This window comes from Python bivittatus, unplaced genomic scaffold (genome assembly GCF_059951505.1).
Source record: "Python bivittatus isolate LINGU-HERP-01145 unplaced genomic scaffold, Pbiv_v1 ctg000840_np1212, whole genome shotgun sequence".
Classification (NCBI taxonomy): domain Eukaryota; kingdom Metazoa; phylum Chordata; class Lepidosauria; order Squamata; family Pythonidae; genus Python; species Python bivittatus.
Genome location: NW_028277113.1, coordinates 39,848,421 through 39,865,333, shown reverse-complemented (window position 1 = coordinate 39,865,333; position 16,913 = coordinate 39,848,421). Strand labels below are relative to the sequence as shown.

At 36.9% G+C, this 16,913-nt stretch overlaps 1 protein-coding gene across 3 annotated transcripts; it reads right to left on the bottom strand.

Moving 5' to 3' along the window:
- Window positions 1–3,531: 3,531 nt before the first annotated feature.
- RNF125 (ring finger protein 125) lies at window positions 3,532–16,092 on the bottom strand. Of its 3 annotated transcripts, none has more exons than XM_025176603.2 (5): window positions 15,692–16,081; window positions 8,660–8,813; window positions 8,315–8,409; window positions 7,980–8,070; window positions 3,532–3,624 (listed from the first exon to the last, which is right to left on the bottom strand). In XM_025176603.2, exons 1-5 carry the CDS (start codon window positions 15,883–15,885, stop codon window positions 3,532–3,534), a joined length of 627 nt encoding a protein of 208 aa, XP_025032371.2. In that variant the 5' UTR covers window positions 15,886–16,081. The 3 variants fall into 3 exon arrangements, with proteins under 3 accessions (XP_025032371.2, XP_087987172.1, XP_025032370.2); XM_088131046.1 differs by having other exon boundaries at window positions 3,543–5,515; window positions 15,692–16,092; XM_025176602.2 differs by lacking the exon at window positions 3,532–3,624 and adding an exon at window positions 5,375–7,847 and having other exon boundaries at window positions 15,692–16,085.
- Between the last annotated feature and the right edge of the window lie 821 nt (window positions 16,093–16,913).

Here is a 16,913-nt window from a genome sequence, read left to right as displayed (position 1 = left end):
GGGTTTCTTCCTTTTATATGTGTATGTACTGTTACTTCTATATGTATTAATGGTATGCTGTACTTTTAAATTCTGTGACTTGGTCCTGGACTGAAAATAAATAAATTTATGGATAAAATAGTGTTAAAAGTACAGTAAGGCAAATAAAGGTAATGAAAAAATATAATCAAATTGAATTATTCCTGACAAGATCTTGCCAGCTATTAAACAGAACTTGGTGACATTACAAGAGAGTATATCATTCTGATGAGTTAGGAGGTAACTAAGGTAAAAAGAGTCAGTGCAAGCTAAAACCTGACGTGATAAAGGTGTAGTAAGTTCATATCACAGTTCATGGTAACATTGACAATAAAGTACATGACTTGTTTCAATAGCTCCTGATTTGCAGTGACAAAGGCATTGATTGTATGGGATTTTCTGGAATCTATCTTCCAAAATCACAGTTTATAAAGCATTGCAGTGTGCAAGTGTGAGAACTCTTTAAAATGTTAGTATAGCAACTTGATTGAGGTGTCTGACAGGCTTATGTCTGGTGACATCAATGGGGATTAGGCTTTTCTCAGTTGTTCAGTATCTGTTGTCTGATATTTTTCTGGTAGAGTCATACTCCATTGTGATCAAAGCTGAGGGGAGAAGCCATAATAATGCAGCTTCTCCTCCTGCCCCCTTTTCCATTTTGTAATGAAGAGGTCATCTAACACCCGTGGAGCTAAGTTACAGGAAAAGTTACAAGTTTTAGTCAGAATTCAAAGATACTAATCCATACACTGGCTTCAACTTTAAGGAGTCCTGCTTCTGTATGAACAGCAGCATTGGACGTGCACAGAGGCACTTGAAGGAATTTTCCTAGGAACACGGGCTTGGACAGACTCAATCTTCAAGAAGTTTATATGCCAAGTTGTGCCCCATAAAGCAACTACACTTAAGCCTTTGCTGAGAGTTTTATTGTAGCAGGTACAAACTGGGCAACTCGAGAGAAGTAAAAAAAATTTAGATGGCCAATACTTATTTCAATACATTTTGTATCATGTAGTCTCTACGAGCACATCTTCTCCCTGATGCCTAGAATATTATTCCAAGGGATTTGTAATTTGTTCCGAGCTGTGCCCATTTAACATCCAATTTTGCATCTTTGTTCTTTTTACAAATACCATGATCTTAGTTTTATCATAGCTGATTTCTAAGAGCTGTTTGTCACAATAGGAAACAAGAGTGCACAATGCTGTTCTCAGACCTACTGAAGTTTAAAAGAGAATTACTTATCAGCCTATAGGAGTGTTCCAAGATTTGCAATTTTTGGTGGATGGTAGCCTAGATCAGTGTTTCTCAACCTCCAAGAAGGAGGTTGAGAAACACTTCACAAACTTCACAACCTTCCCCAATGCTGACTGGGGAATTCTGGAGTTAAAGTCCACACATCTTGAAGTCGCTGAGATTGAGAAACACTGGTCTAGATCATCTTCGTGAGCAATCAGTGGGTTAATGCAGAAGTTAAACAGCAGCCCAACACCTTTAAAAGTGGGAATTTCTTTAGTAAAGTACCCTTGGGTACTGCATCAGATCCGTAAGTAGGCATTTTCATATAGTCTTGACATCAGGAGAAATAGACATTGATCAATTGTCAATGACAACAATTTGTGCCAAAGTTTCTCCCTCAAAATCAGGTCAAATGCAGATCTTAAATCAGTTTAGAAGTTATTTACTGGGACAGTGTAAAGATTGGGTGTAGAACAGAATGGCTTGGGTGAAAGCTAAATACTGCTCTACTAAGATATTTTCAAAGTCCATCCAATCCACTAGTTAACCATACAGATGTCTGTCATACAGCTTGCTAACTATATTCAGCAGGTTAATAAGTCTATAGTTTTGAGGTAACTTTCTCTCACCCTTCTTAAATATAAGGATTATTATTGCTACTCCCCAATCTTTGGGAACACATGCAGTATGGTCAATAAGAGAAGCTAGAATCGGGGCCCACCATTTCACATTGTTCTTGATTAGTAAATACGTCACTCATTCAGTCTTGAATGTTTTATATACAGATAATTTAAGAATAACTTCTAGAAACTTTCATCAGTGCATATATTTGTGCATGAATGTACAGTTTTTACAAAACATTTACAGTCAATGGCATTATTGGAAATGCTTTTTAAAATTATATAAATTTAATTTGTTTTACAGAGTTCTGCAAAACATTCTGAATATGTTATACAGCATAGAGTAAGATGGAAAGACACACTCTCCTGCTAATCCTAGTTTTGAGTACTGTTTAACTGATTGAGTTATGGTTTTCCCTTATGGAAATATGCTGTACCCAACTGTCCAACTGCTGTCAATATAAGATATAGCATTAATATATCCAATTAAGTCACCAGGACTATGTAATGATGTACTCTTGTTTGCCAAATTATAGTTTTCTCTCTGAGAAATGATGCAATGTTTTAAAAAGTAAATAGTTGCTCATTGGCATTGCAACATTTTCATGATCATAAATACTCTGTCCTTCTCTTAGAAATGCAGTCACAAGATGATCTGAGCTTTGGTCACTTTTTTTCAAAACTAGGTGAAAGCCTGATAGTATCTTTTGCTTTAGGAAAAATGGGCAGTAACAATCCATATTCTGAAGAATTACTTCCCACTGAAAGAACCTAGCACCTGGCATAAATGAATAATTAGACAAACTTAAAACTGGATTTTGATTCTGAAAGTTGTTTCTTGATTTTTCATGTGTAAATTGAAAAACAAGCCTTTCCCTAATGTTGAAATTTAAGGATGAGAATGAATTAGAATTATAAAGAGTTTTGTAGCCTACTAAAAACACTCTCACATGCCAACTTGTTTAAAGCAAATGCTAAATTTGCTGCACCAACAAAACTGTAAATAAATGTTTTGCTTTCATAAGTTCCTTTGACTATTTTTATACTGTGGTGGTATAAAAATCTGGATATTAATTGATCCTCATTAAGGTCTTGTGTACTGACTGGCCTGTGTAATACCATATAGAAAGATTGATCAGAGGCAAACAAAGATTTCTTGAAAGTGTTTGAACAGGTTTTTCCACATCTGAAAAGTGTTTGAACAGATTCTCCACATCTGAAATTAATGAATGGTGGCAGAACTCAGAAGCATACTGAGAAGGGTCCTGATATGCATTCAGTCTCAGTAATTCACAACCAATTAAGATTATCTTGATGCTAACGTCTATATGCTGTTTAAGGAAAATAATGGATTTTTGAAACCTAAATGTAATTAGCGATTATAGAAATGAATTATAGACTTAAGGAAATTGACAGTAAATGATACACAAAAGGTTTCATTCTTGAAACATCTCATTTTGAATCTGAAATTTAAATAGCTTTGTTTTAAATGGAATGGTCAGAACAGTTGTTTCATACTTGAAATGGAATGTTTCACACATGAAATATTTAAAATTCAAAATTTGTATGTTACTAGTTAATAACAGTACAAACAAACAACATTTTAATTCATAATGTAATCCATTTGACTAATCTTCAAATTCATTTGTGATGATCATGCAGTACCTGGATTATTCACATGTACATACTCTAAAATTGATCGGTCTAGGACTCTTTCAATGAGAACTTCTTCTACAATATTTATGTCCTGAAATAAGAAGGAAAGGAAGTCAGACATTCAAGTAAAATACTGCAACAAGCAAAATCTTGCTTAGTAGGGAAAGAAAACAAATTTTTAGGCATCAATAATAACTTTATTTGCAATAATTAGATCACACCAAGCTTAGATATTTTAGGATGATATGCCCTTGGTTCTTCATCCACACATATAATCGGACAACCTGTAAACTGCATTTCCAAGCAAAAGAAACTTATAGTTGGATGTATTTCCCAATGAGTTCACAAACACAAAAAAGCAGAATTTTACAATTTTACAATGAATTCCTAGTATGCTTCTTAGAAATATTAAGAATCGTGAATAAAAGATTCAGGGAGCAACCAGATTTCTACCCTCCCTCTGAGCACTTTGCATAACCAGAACAAATTTTCTTAACATAACAGCAAGACATTTAGAGTTATGCCAGCACTGCTTCTCTACTGAGATTGTACGGTCAAGTGATTAGATTTTATGCCATCTTAAATATTTCAGTATACTGAATAACAAGAAATCAGTTGATGAGCTGAATTTGATTTAATGAAATTAATCGATGAGCTGAACTGATAAATCAGTGGCTTATGCTGACGTAATGAGCACCAAGCATTTACAGTAAGCCGATAGTTGGAAAGGGGAAAAATAAAAATACAGGGTAGGCTTTGCAGAATAGCTGAAAATGTGAATAAAGTACTCCACACTTGTTACTGGGATTAATTTATGTTACTTGTTCCTTTTTTGCCTCCAAAAAGTTTTTGCCCGCTAGTGCATTTCGCACACTAATCAATTATGTGGCAGGAAACAAGTGAACAAGATTTAATTTAATTTAATTTAATTTAACTTAAAGCAGTGAAGGGCGATTGAAAGATTAACAAAACATAGGAACATTTTCATCTATGGCCTTTGTTACTCTACATATATTTTTATTTTTGGTTTGTCTTACAATGGCCATACAGGGTGGGAATTTTGGCAGTTGAAGACACATATAGAGGGAACCCAAATTGGAGAAAGCTAACTTATATGTATATATTGTTACAATGCCTAATATGTGAAAACTTTGTAATTTTTATTTAATATACAGGTAGTCCTCAACTTATGACCATTTGTTTAGCGACCATTCAAAGTTACGATGGTGCTGAAAAAAGTGATTTATGACCAGTCCTCACATTTACAACCATTGCAACATCCCCACGGTCACGTGATCAAAATTCGGGCGCTTAGCAACTAGCACGTACTATATTTACGATAGTTGCAGCATCCTGGAGTGATGTGATAGCTATTTGTGACCTTCTCAGCTGGCTTCTGACAAGCAAAATCAATGGGGAATAGTATGATTCACTTAACCATGTGATTTGCTTAATGACCGCCACAAAAAATGTAAAATCTGGTGTTATGTGACGCCTCACTTAATGACTGCACCGCTTAATGACAAATGTTCTGGTCCCTCTTGTGGTCATAAGTAGAGGACTACCCGTATATGCTTTCTTTCACTCTACCTTTGATCCCTAATTTCCTTTAATTTCAAAAACAAACACATATAGAGAGCCTGTTCAGTAAATTCTGGATTGCTTTTAAACATTTGAACTCACTGCTCTGGCATAGCACTTTGGAAGTACATTAGATTATTTCTCCACTGAACTCTAGTCTTTGTAACCTTTCTAATCTCCCTGATACAGTGTTCTTGAAATCTACAAATGTCCTTGTATGGGAGATACAGAGAGACATTAAGATAAAGAAAGGTTAGCAGGGACTTAGGAAAAAAATGATGTAATTTACTCACTATATAATCTTCATAATAGAATGTATGTCTGAGCTGAAGATGCCTTATAAAATTCCTGCTGTAATAACTCGGACTACTACCAGGTAGTAAACGACAGATTGGACAGTACTATAGATAGTTCAAGGGGAAAAAAAGTAAATAACTAATTTGTCATTAATAATGTACAAAATGAATTATTACTAAAAAATGGTGAATTATATCTAAATGGTGATAGTTGAATAACCCAGTATATAAGCTTTCAGACACAATGCCCTTTCTGCCAGCATTAAATTCAGTTTATTCTTTGCACAGCATATAGCATATATTAAAAATGCAATACAAGAATGTAAATATCCAGTCTGTAAATCAATTAGTCCTGTTATCTATCTAGGTCATGGGGAAAATACAAAAATAGTTCATGTTCCAAGAATGCTTTCAGTTTTATGCATCTGTAAACTTGTACCCTCTATTCACATAGACCTCAGTGGGGCATCAGAGATTACCAAATTCAGAGGTTAGACAGATCAATTATTTTATAAAGATCAAAATTATCTGGGTTCACACAAAGTAAGCCATAAACCATGGTTTATAAACTACAATGGCTGGATTAATGCAAAATGCACCCATCCCACCTGATCATACAGAGAGGGCATGCTTCGGACCCCCTCAGTAAAAGAACTCCGATTAGCAGAGTCCAGAAGGCGGGCCTTCTCTGTGGTAGCCCCCACTCTTTGGAACGTTCTGCCCCTGGAGGTGCAACTGGCCCCCTCACTCCTAGCCTTTCCGAAGGCTTTGAAGACTTGGCTCTGTCACTTGGCCTGGGGTAGGGAGGGAATACTTCAAGCATGGGGATGGCTAGCCCCAGAGAGGCCTGCTGTCTCAGCCCCAGATTCTTCATATTCTTGGACTCTTTTCCTTTTTTAGTAATGTTTTTTAACTTTTGATGTTTTATGTATTTATATATATTTATGGTTTTAATGTTTTGTGTGAGTCGCCCAGAGTCCCCCATTGGGGAGAGATGGGCGGGGGAGTGAGTGAATGAATGAATGCACAACAGAGGGCTAGGCAACATTAAACCCATGGACAGAACAGACTCCCTCTTCAACTCTGGGTTTTTACTTTAAAAAAATAAATGGGAATATGGCATGCCACAAAATAAAGCATTAGTCTGTAGCATCATTTTTATTTCCAAGAATGCTTCTGGATCCTATATAATTGGGGGGGAGCATCCTCACCAGTTTATAGTGTTTTGTGAATGTCTATACCCACCATATATTGAGAGAGCCTGTTTGGTGTAGTTGAGGCATCAGGCTAGAAACCGGGAGACTGTGAGTTCTGGTCCTGCCTTAGGCATGAAGCCATCCGGGTGACCTTGAACCAGTCATTCTCTCAGTCCTAATGAGGAGGCAATGGCAAACCACTTCCAAAAAACCCTGCCAAGAAAACTGCAGGGACATGTCCAGGCAGTCACCCAGAGTCAAAAAGCTGACTCAAAGGCACCAAAACCCCCCAAAACAAAAAAACCACAAGAGCACTTTTGTGAATATGTAAGTCTCCTGCCATTTCAGAAAAGCACATATGACATAGTCTCTAAATTCCAAATGTTCCACAGAATTAAAAGAGCTTTCTCCTATAGTAAGCAAAACAACAACAATCCACAATTATGGTTTAACGTAATGTGTGAACTCAGCCAAGAGTTTGTTTTTATAGTAAGTTTACAGTAAGTCTATCTGTAGTAAGTATAAGAGGGACACTCCACACACACACCCATCTATCCAATTCACTGTAACAGTTACACCCAATGTAATAATTCATGGACGGATATAACATGTAGAAATGCAGCAGAATAGCTTGCTGTTACAGGTTATACTGGAATGATGGAATAATATTCCCAGCACTGGATTATTGGAAGACAAGACAGACTAAGCCTTTATCCATATACAGACATAACCGGGAACCTCTTCCATGGATGAATACTTTTGTAGCCATGGGTGGTTTTAATTACCAAACTAATTTTTTTCCTGACATATGGTGGCAATTCTCTCAAGTGAGTTTAAGTCCTCAAAGAAGCTTTAAATATATTTTAATCTAAGAAAATAACTTATTATTTTAAATTGAGAATTACCATTTTTACACTTACATTAATCACAGTAGATGATCACTTAAGGGTTGTTTGATTACTGAAAATACCTTCCTCTTTCTAAATCTATGTTTACTGCAATTTCTCTGAGCAAACAAGCACACTGGATTTCATACATGCAAGATTGCCCAGATGAAACACAAGAAAGGTGGTTTATGCAAATGAGAAAGTTAAAAGACACACACAAAAAATGGTTTAACATTTCCAGAGTACTCCCACTATGGCCAAATAGAGTGAGATGTTTTGGTTCTGGAGCCTTTGAAATCCACATTTCACAAAATTTTCCTTAGGCAGCAAGTTGCAGAGATAAAAACAATACATCTGATGAAAAATTAAGAAATATCAGTTATTAATATGCCATGACATACATCTTTTAATTTATCTAACTTTATCTAATATATCAAACGAGAGATTATAAGGATATAGACATAAGCCCAAGCATAAGAAAGTTACCACTGGTCTTCTTTCAGTTCTGTGAAAAGTGAGAAAATGGTCCAAGAGATCGTTTTCATCCAATTCATACTGACAGAAAGGACAAGGATATCTGAAAACAACAGACAGACATTATAGAAACCCATTACATTTTCAATGTTAGCTACTAAATACATTCTCCAGTTGATAGCTATTTTGGACAGTGAACCAATCTGCTCCTGAGAAATAAGATTATACATTTGTCTCTCTAAAGCAAATTTTGGTATACATGCCCAAGCCACTGGGATATGAAAAGCTAATATAGCTGATGAATCTATAGGTTTCTCTATCCTTAATTTCACTAAGATGTACCTTACCTTTTTTCAGGATATGCAACTTCTTGTAGAGGCCCATATTTTTCTATGTATTGGTCACAAGTCCTCAAATGAGCTCTCATTTCACTAAGGCATACCTGGATCATGCAAAAAATATATATATATATACATTATTAGTTAAAATTCTACACTTACGGGTTAACATTTAAAAAATAAGAATTTTCATAAAGGTGAGGATATAAAGCAAGGTAGGCTCAAATTTCTTTAAGTTGGGTATAACACATTACTTAGCATTCAATACAAATTATGTTGAAGTGTGTATAGGATTACTGTTTAGAAAGCTGTTAATAGGAGATAGTAAATTATGTAGTATCAATAGTTATTTACCTGTGTTTTACATTCTGTACAGTTTTGGTGTGTATTTTTCATCATTTTGATAATATCAGTTGCTGGAATCCCTTCAGAAGGAAGATATGCTCGGCAATATGGGCACGTCCATGTATTATTTCTTAAACATGTTGCAATACAAGACTGACAAAATCTGACAGAGATAAAAATAAAATCATGTTTCTCCACAAAACCCTATTTTAAGGAAAGGAATCTAAAATGTGGACACGACCTAAGAAGACTGATTCCTGTCTGTTAATAATTTTATTTGAGCATCCCAACTACTGATAAAGAGTAGTTACAGACGATAGTATGTTCTGTTATGAAGCTATCTCTGCATTATCTAAAGTTACTCATTAGCATCAAAGTACCTGCCTACAAGTGACTGAAAATAACTGAAGTAGTAGTAACACTTTATAGGACAAGTCAGTGCTACAAAAAGAACGTAAGGCAAGATTTAGCTAAAAATTAACCACATGTGGAGAGCCAGTTTGGTCTAGTGGTTAAGACACCAGCAGGAGACTGTGAGTTCTAGTCCCACCTTAAACATGAAAACTGGCTGGGTGACCTTGGGCCAGTCACTTGCTCTCAGCCCAACTCACCTCACAGGGTGGTGGTTGTGGGGAAAATAGGAGGAGGAAGGAGTATTAGGTATGTTCACTGCCTTGAGTTATTTATAAAAAAAAATAATAAAGGTGGGATAAAAAAAAAGTACTACATCTATACCCACTGAAAAAGTCATTTTTCCTTTTGCTGAAATGAAACTTAGAAGGGCTTCAGTTTTAATTTAGCTTCCATTTATAAACATAATTTGCAATAATAAATGGCATGTAATCCTTCACTATGTACTATTACATGTAATCCTTCACACTATTCTGAATGAAAATGTAATATATTTATACTTTCTTCACAATACACTTCCTCTGAGTTTTCTCAAATTGAATCAGACAACAGAGTACTGTATATGTAAATGAAATCCTGGAGCACACAGTGGGGAAGGAAGACCATTGTATTTCTGAAATGATTATCTGTGGCAGAATGAAATCAACTTGCATTGTGATGAATTGTGGAGCTGATATGCTATATATGTATATGGAATTCCTGCCAAATGGCTCTGTAGATAATGCTGAGGGAATGATGAAATATTTCACTGATGTGTCTAAGCTTACTGTAACAAAAGCTAAAGTAGCACATCTTTTCAATCCTCCAATCTTTTTCCAAGCTCTCTCAGCTTAAAATGCAGCAGAATTGCATCACTATTAATTATACAGTGTGTGTGGGAAGTCTGGTTCCTGAAATCTGGGAAGTATTATTAAAGGGAATCTTAGTAGTGTGGAACCTAGACCTGGATTAATGTCCTGTATAGTAAACTGAATGCACATAATATTGATGTATAGGAATAGTGCATAAAAACTAGAAGGGAAAAATATACATTCTAAATGTAAATAAACATTTAGGTCATATTTTAAAGTTAATGGTTACCCCCCAAGCTGAGTACTCATACTTCTCTATGAATTTTAAATATATATATATGTAATAGAAGGGTCAGGTAAATCAAATCAAATCTTTATTACGGTCATAGGGAGGGTTGGGGTACAGTCAATTAAAAAGCATAGAAGATACGTCAGAGCCTAAAAAGTAATATGGAAAGCTAAAAGATATAAAATATATTAAAACAGAAAGTATATATAAAAACGAGAGTTTAAAAGGAAGGGTAGGAGCATTAGATGGGCGTAGGGGAGCATAAAGGTTATTATGTGGAAGACTGTATCTATCAAATTACAGAACACTCTAGTATGATGAACTAGATGCTCATTAAGTCTAGCTCATGGCACAGGTCATCATCCGGTAAATTTTAAGTGCTGCTGCACAGAACCTGCAACATTGTGTGTTGTAGCAGGGTTGGAATCTGAAAGCAGGAGGGAGGTACAGAATTGTCCTGTGTACCCAGGGTATTTATGCAGTAATGGTCAGATGAGACTAGTACGAATGTCTCTGTAACACAAGCACTGGAGAAGCAAATGTTCTGTTGTTTCTGTGTGTCCAGAGTCACAGTGGCATTGTCTCTCTGGCCTTCAAGGAAAGCTGAGGGAAGGGCATGGCATCATGCCAGAGTAAAGGCCTTCTGATGTTTAGGTACTGAGTTTAGTGAAGTATGCCATAGGGGAGGCAGAGTACTTGATGGATTCACCGACAATAAAGGTTGGGGACCTGGCTAGATCCAATTTGCTGCTCTGTGTCTGCTACACACTGTTTAATGAGTGCTTTAGCCTGATCATATCCCATGCTGAGTAGAAGATCTGGAGACAAGCCCAAGGATGAGATTTAGCTGCCACTGCCTGTTTCCATGTGGATTGAAAATCATCCCTCATAGTTAATGGGGCAAGGCCAAGGGTCAGATGAATCAGATTGAAATTGTATTTATCTACAGGAAACATATGCTATAGTTGTAGTTTAATTGTCTTCTTCCACAACAATAATTTTATTTTAAATATGATTTTTCAAAAAGAGAGTCTTCATTCAAATGTCATAAGGTAAAGCAAAAGATTGCTTCTTGCCTATAGAAATATCAACATGGAAAATGTATATGTACTGTAAAGGAGGAATTGATATAATCGGAAGCCATATCTTATAAATAAATCTAGAGAAATTTAAGCATACATAACTCAAAAGAAATACCTTTAAATTTCTTTATGTATATAAACTCTAAGACCAGTTGTCTAAAGTTATCAAACATTGCATGTAAATATGTTGGTACCAAACAGTGACCTATTCAACTGATTTGGATGCATTTTAAAATGTGTAACTGAAGTTGGCTTAAATTTTAACACCTGCCTTTAAATAGATTTCTCCATGTTTAGTTAACAGACAAAAATTAACCAAATTAACCAGTGGTAAACAGATGTTATTTGATGTCAGCCCCACTAGGTAGACCAGACCAGGAAATTAACTCCACAGGAAGGCTAAAGCTACTTTTATTGAGATTGGCTACAGTAACAGAATCTTGCACCTCCTCCTCTTCCATATTAGGGAGGTGTTTGCCTCAGTTGCTTCCAAATGTTATCTTGTAGTTCTGGACTTAAAAAATACTTTAACTTCCTTTGCTTAGCTAACAGTTCCTACATATTTCCATCAAGGTAATTTCCCTTACTCTCTACATTTGGGGTGTTCAGAATATAAATTAAGTTGGCAATGACTTTGGTTATGGAAAGTTATCCTGTACTGCTGAAAATGACAAAATGTCAAAGCTGACAATTGTCAGGCCTGGGTTGACGCATCACAATAAACAATCAACCATGGTTCACCCACCACTATTTTCACATTTTTGCACTATTTTCCATTTCATGCTAAGCCATAGTGTTGATTATCTGGCTCAATTTAGTGTTGTGTGTGCCCAGATGCTAGTTTGTAAACCATAATTTATGACTCTGCAAGTATATATTATTCAACAACCTATGGGAAAGCAAATACTGGTATGGCATGATTTGTGAATCAATGATGCACTAAGCATTACTGTCTGGGTTTGTTTACTATGTCATCTGGACCTGAAAACCAGCTTAGTTTTTGATTAGATGAGATGCTATCAGCCACAATTATTAACTATAGTTCTTTATTGGCAGCAAAGCCAGCTTTAATTTAATGTGATGCCTGAACGTGGTCTTCAGGAAAACAGTGCAGGATCTTTTACAAAATAGAGTTGCCCTAATTTCTGCTTCTCCATTTTCTTTTTCTCTACCAGGGAACATGTGAAATCTCTTTCTTGAAAACAAAGTGGCTGGGAGGAGGGGAAAAAACTAACGCCAGCTGGCTAACCAATGCAAGTGTTGTTGGAATATTAACCAAACAAGAAATGGACTGGTAAAACAGCTGACTACAGTTTGCAGTGTTCTTGGGTCATATTCATTAGGTGAGTGCCTTAACTGTTGCTAACACAAAGCATGGTAAATCTGTCATGCAAGTATGTAGGCCAAATTCAGCTACACTAATCACATAATTCCTAAGTGTATCAGTCTACAATAAAATCCTTTTTGCAGAAATAATATGGATTTAAAATCTAATATGTCTCCTAAATATTAGAAATGTATTTATATATGCATCCCAATAATGTGTTGTTTGTATTTATTTATTAAATTTGTATGTCACCCATCTCCCGCAATGGGTGACTCTTTTTGCTCTTGCCTGGTTATTTTTTCCTGTATTTGTTTCTTATGCTGTTTCCTTTTTAATTTCCAATATATAGAATGAGAAAAGACCAAAAAAAAAATTAGTTAGGAGGATGCATGACTATAACTAGTAACTCTGGGGCTATACTCAGGTTGGAATAGGACAAAGGTGTTAGTATGTTCATTCAAGCCTCACTGCCACATCCTGCTTGCTCTGGCACAAAGACACCCCACCCACCATGAATGCAGAACATTATCCTCAAGCAGCTTCCAGACTATTGAGAGAGCAGCCTCTGCTCTTTATGGCTCCTTTGGTGCCAGTCCTCTGATTCTACAGTGATTGCTCCATGGGATCGACAACTGAGGGTTTTGGCTGCCTGATATTGGCACCAAAGGTGTTCTCCCCACCTATCTCCCCCTTTCCCCCAGGAGGGAGTGCCTGGACAGAAGCACTTTAAGGAGCTTTCAAAGGAATGAAAAGAAACCTCAAGAAAGCTTTTTGGCCCCTGATTGGATTAAATTAGTCTGATCAAATTTACCCTAGAAAGCCTCAGAAATTAGATACTGATATATAAAACAAAAGGTACCATCAGGATGACCTCTAAGTAGCTGTCTGTCTTGGAGATGACACCAAGTTGAGGAAATGTGATTTACATTACAGTACTGTAACGATGTTAAGAAATATTGTCACCTTTCTTTGGATAGGTTTTTGACTGAGACCTGACCCCTATCAGCTCTCTTCTTAAAAATAAGTTTTGAAAATTAGCACCCCCCCCCCACAAAAAAGAACTTGTCTGAAAGACTTGTATTAAAGGATCCTAGTGTGATAGTTAGAGCAGAAGAAAATGTCAAATCCCTAATAAAGTTAGTTTATAAGGACAGTTTTACAGATCCTTATATTCATTCAATTTATATCTTGTCTTTTTTCCAGAAGCAAAAGACGGTTTACATTTTAGCATTATAGCAACTAAGATATAGGCTAGGCTGAGTGTGTGTGGCTGGCCCAAAATTATTCAGTAAGTTTCCATGGCTAAGGGTAGTCCCTGTAGTTTTCTTGGCAAGGTTTTTTGGAAGTGGTTTGCCATTGCTCCTTCTAGGGCTGAGGCAGAGTCACTGGCCCAAGGCATCCAGCTGGCTTCAGGCCTAAGGCAAGACTAGAACTCATAGTCGTCCTGTTTCTAGCCTGATGCCTTAACTACTACATCAAACTGGCTCTCACTAAGGGTAGACCTGAACCTATATTTGAACCTAGACATAAATCTCTTTGTCTATTACCTGAACATAAAACTTAACATAGACAAAATTATATTGTGCATTTCAGAACCGTTCTATCCATTCTATCTCACTTTCTACCCCATTTTAACACTGTTAACTTCCAGACTGAAATGCACCATATGCGATGTGTGTATGATTTGGACTGTGTATGGAAAAAAACTCTGACCCCTTTTAGAAGTCACACTGAGCTCCATGGATCCAACTCTTTAACTACCAGTCATAATACTGGACCTCAGTATTCTTTCAATCACTTTTAACTAATAGAAATGTCTTCCATTTCTACTAAAACTAGGCTTCCACTACTTACATCCAGTTTTAAATTGATTGGCCAAATAACGTTTTGACTGCCATGCCCCTTTCAGCCTGGATATGTTTTCTCTGCCACAGCTTTCTATCAGTGCACACCATAATTTATTATGACATCTTAATAAGGTAACCCATGAAATCCATTCGACTGAGTCAGAACGTCAGACAAAATTGGGGGCTTGTCATCATGAAATCCATTCAGGTCAGTCAACCCGCAGATTCACTCTTCTGTCTAAATGAGGCTGCTGGGGGTAATGCAAATTTCACACTAGTCAATGTTATGTTTTGTCCACAATGTGAATCACCTGGATTTCACCTGAAAAGAGGCAACAGTTGTTATAATATGAGGAATGATTCCACAGATTTTTATTCACAGATATTTAAAGGTCTGACTCTTGCTCCAAGTATCTTGGAGAGAAAGCGGTAGAGTTAAGTTGAAAGCAATGTATATGAGATTGGTAATCATTCAACATTTAATTACTTTATTTATCTGAAAGGAAAATGAGACTGTTCATCAAGAAATTAATTTGTAAAACGGGGAGGGATCATTATAGATTTGCTGAGACTAAGCAATAGAGACAGATAAGGTTTTTTGTCTAACTCTCCTTTGGGAAGGCATCTGAAATTCAGGACTGTCTTCTTATAATACAGTATTATTATTTATTTTATATTATTTGTATACTGCCTGGGTCAGGTGACTGAAACGTCAAAATTATTTCCTTTTCAAAATATAAGCACTTTTTTTTAATCAAGATTGCTACTATACAAAATATATTACTTCTCTGTCAGAACATTTTGTTTAGCTTGTTACCAAAATATTAAAAAAGAATCAAAGAAATGAATCAACCTGCTACAGAAACATTCGGTTGTACGATTCAAATTTAATAAGTTCCTTCTTTCTTTTTCGACATAACTTTTTTGTTTTCGAATACCATCCTCGACATAAATTATCTTCCTTAAAAACCAACACCACAGACGGAGCTTATCTGGACCAAAACTGGGGCTAAATGCAGCCCCACCGCATATAAGAAACGGATGAACATTTTTTCGTCTTCTGGTTTTATGAAAAATCTTTATATATTCATACTGAATTTAGCTGCACAGTAACACGTGAGACTTACTTCCAATAAGTTTGCATTGCAGAGCACCGCAGACGTAAATAGAAACAAACATTTAAATGTGAACGGGAGAGGAGGACAATCTGTACTTCCTCCAACTCAAAGCAGGACCAACGTACAATTCAGCTCCCACCTCCCAACCTGACCTAACTTGGAGAAGTTGCACTTACATGTGGCCACATCTGGTCCTCACGGGCTGGTCGAGCACCTCCAAGCAGATAGCGCAGTCAAAAGAAGGAAGTTGCTGCTCTTCCACGTCTCCTGCTCGATCTGACGGTTGTGGGAACTGGATACTGCCTTGGAGGCCGCCAGCACCCGGCGTACTCGCCGTCTCCCGTCCGTCGCCGCTTAACACCGATCCCATCGCCTAAACGAGCTCACGCTTTGGGGCTGGTGTTTGCAGCGGGCGCGCTGCTCAAATGCTTTACAGCCAGAATTGTGGCAGTTTTGCAGGAATTCGCCTTGAAGCAAAACAAAAGCGGCTGCTCGCCCACTTGGACCTCCTCCTTGTTTTGGGACGAAATCCCGGAGACGTTCTGCCGCGGCTGCAGAGTCGAAAGCCTGCGGAAGCTTTATTGGCGGTGGCAGGGCCAGTCGAAGTCAGTGCGGTGAAACCTGACACCTTCGGCTCTACAAATTAGGGATCGGAGGAAGTCCTGGCTTCGTTTATTGGCTGGCGCAATATTTTGTGTTTTTTTCCCTTAGAGCCTGATGATCTGCGAATGGCCTTTGCATGGCTGGCCAGACATGATTCCCACTGGGTCGAAGGGAATTTGTTACCCGGAGCGTTTAGGATTGAATTATAAAATACTCTTTGCTACATGCACGTGTCACCCATCATTGTGGTAAGGAAACAAGCCAGCTATTTCATGGCCGAGCTCAATTTTCGTGTTTTTGTTAAACGCTTTCTCCTAGCTGAATGTAAGAAAAAGACTAAAGCTAGAAAAGGATGAAATCTACAAGGGAAAACACTAAGCAACTGTCCCCTGCTAAAACTAAACGCTTCTATGTTCACATGTTGCCTTAAGACAATGGTTTTAGCTAGCATAATCTGTAAATCTTGGATTCACTCACCATACTAACCCAAATATTTGCTTATTCATGGTTTACTGGATAAAAATAAATTTGCAAAAATATCAAAGAATCAGGGATTATAAGCAATGACTGGGTCCCCAGAACACAGCAAACCACAATGTTTTAGCTTAACACTGTGTGAACTGAAATCATAGTTTGGTTTAGTGCTTTGTGTCTTAAAAATAGTTTAAAAACTGACTTAGGCCACATGCAAATGAGACCATTATTATATTGGATGCTTCTCTTTAGAAATTAGATCTAATCATTGTGATTTAGGTGCTAGTCTACAAATGAAGTTAAAATGTTGCAGTGCTCCCA

Excerpts from the sequence above, each read along its gene's own strand:
- RNF125 (XM_088131046.1), bottom strand. The coding sequence starts at position 15,885 with ATGGGATCGGTGTTAAGCGGCGACGGACGGGAGACGGCGAGTACGCCG. Across the intron at positions 8,814-15,691 it reads AGGACCAGATGTGGCCACAT|ATTTTGTCAGTCTTGTATTG; the intron begins GTAAGTGCAACT and ends TATCTCTGTCAG. Across the intron at positions 8,071-8,314 it reads GTTGCATATCCTGAAAAAAG|ATATCCTTGTCCTTTCTGTC; the intron begins GTAAGGTACATC and ends TGTTGTTTTCAG.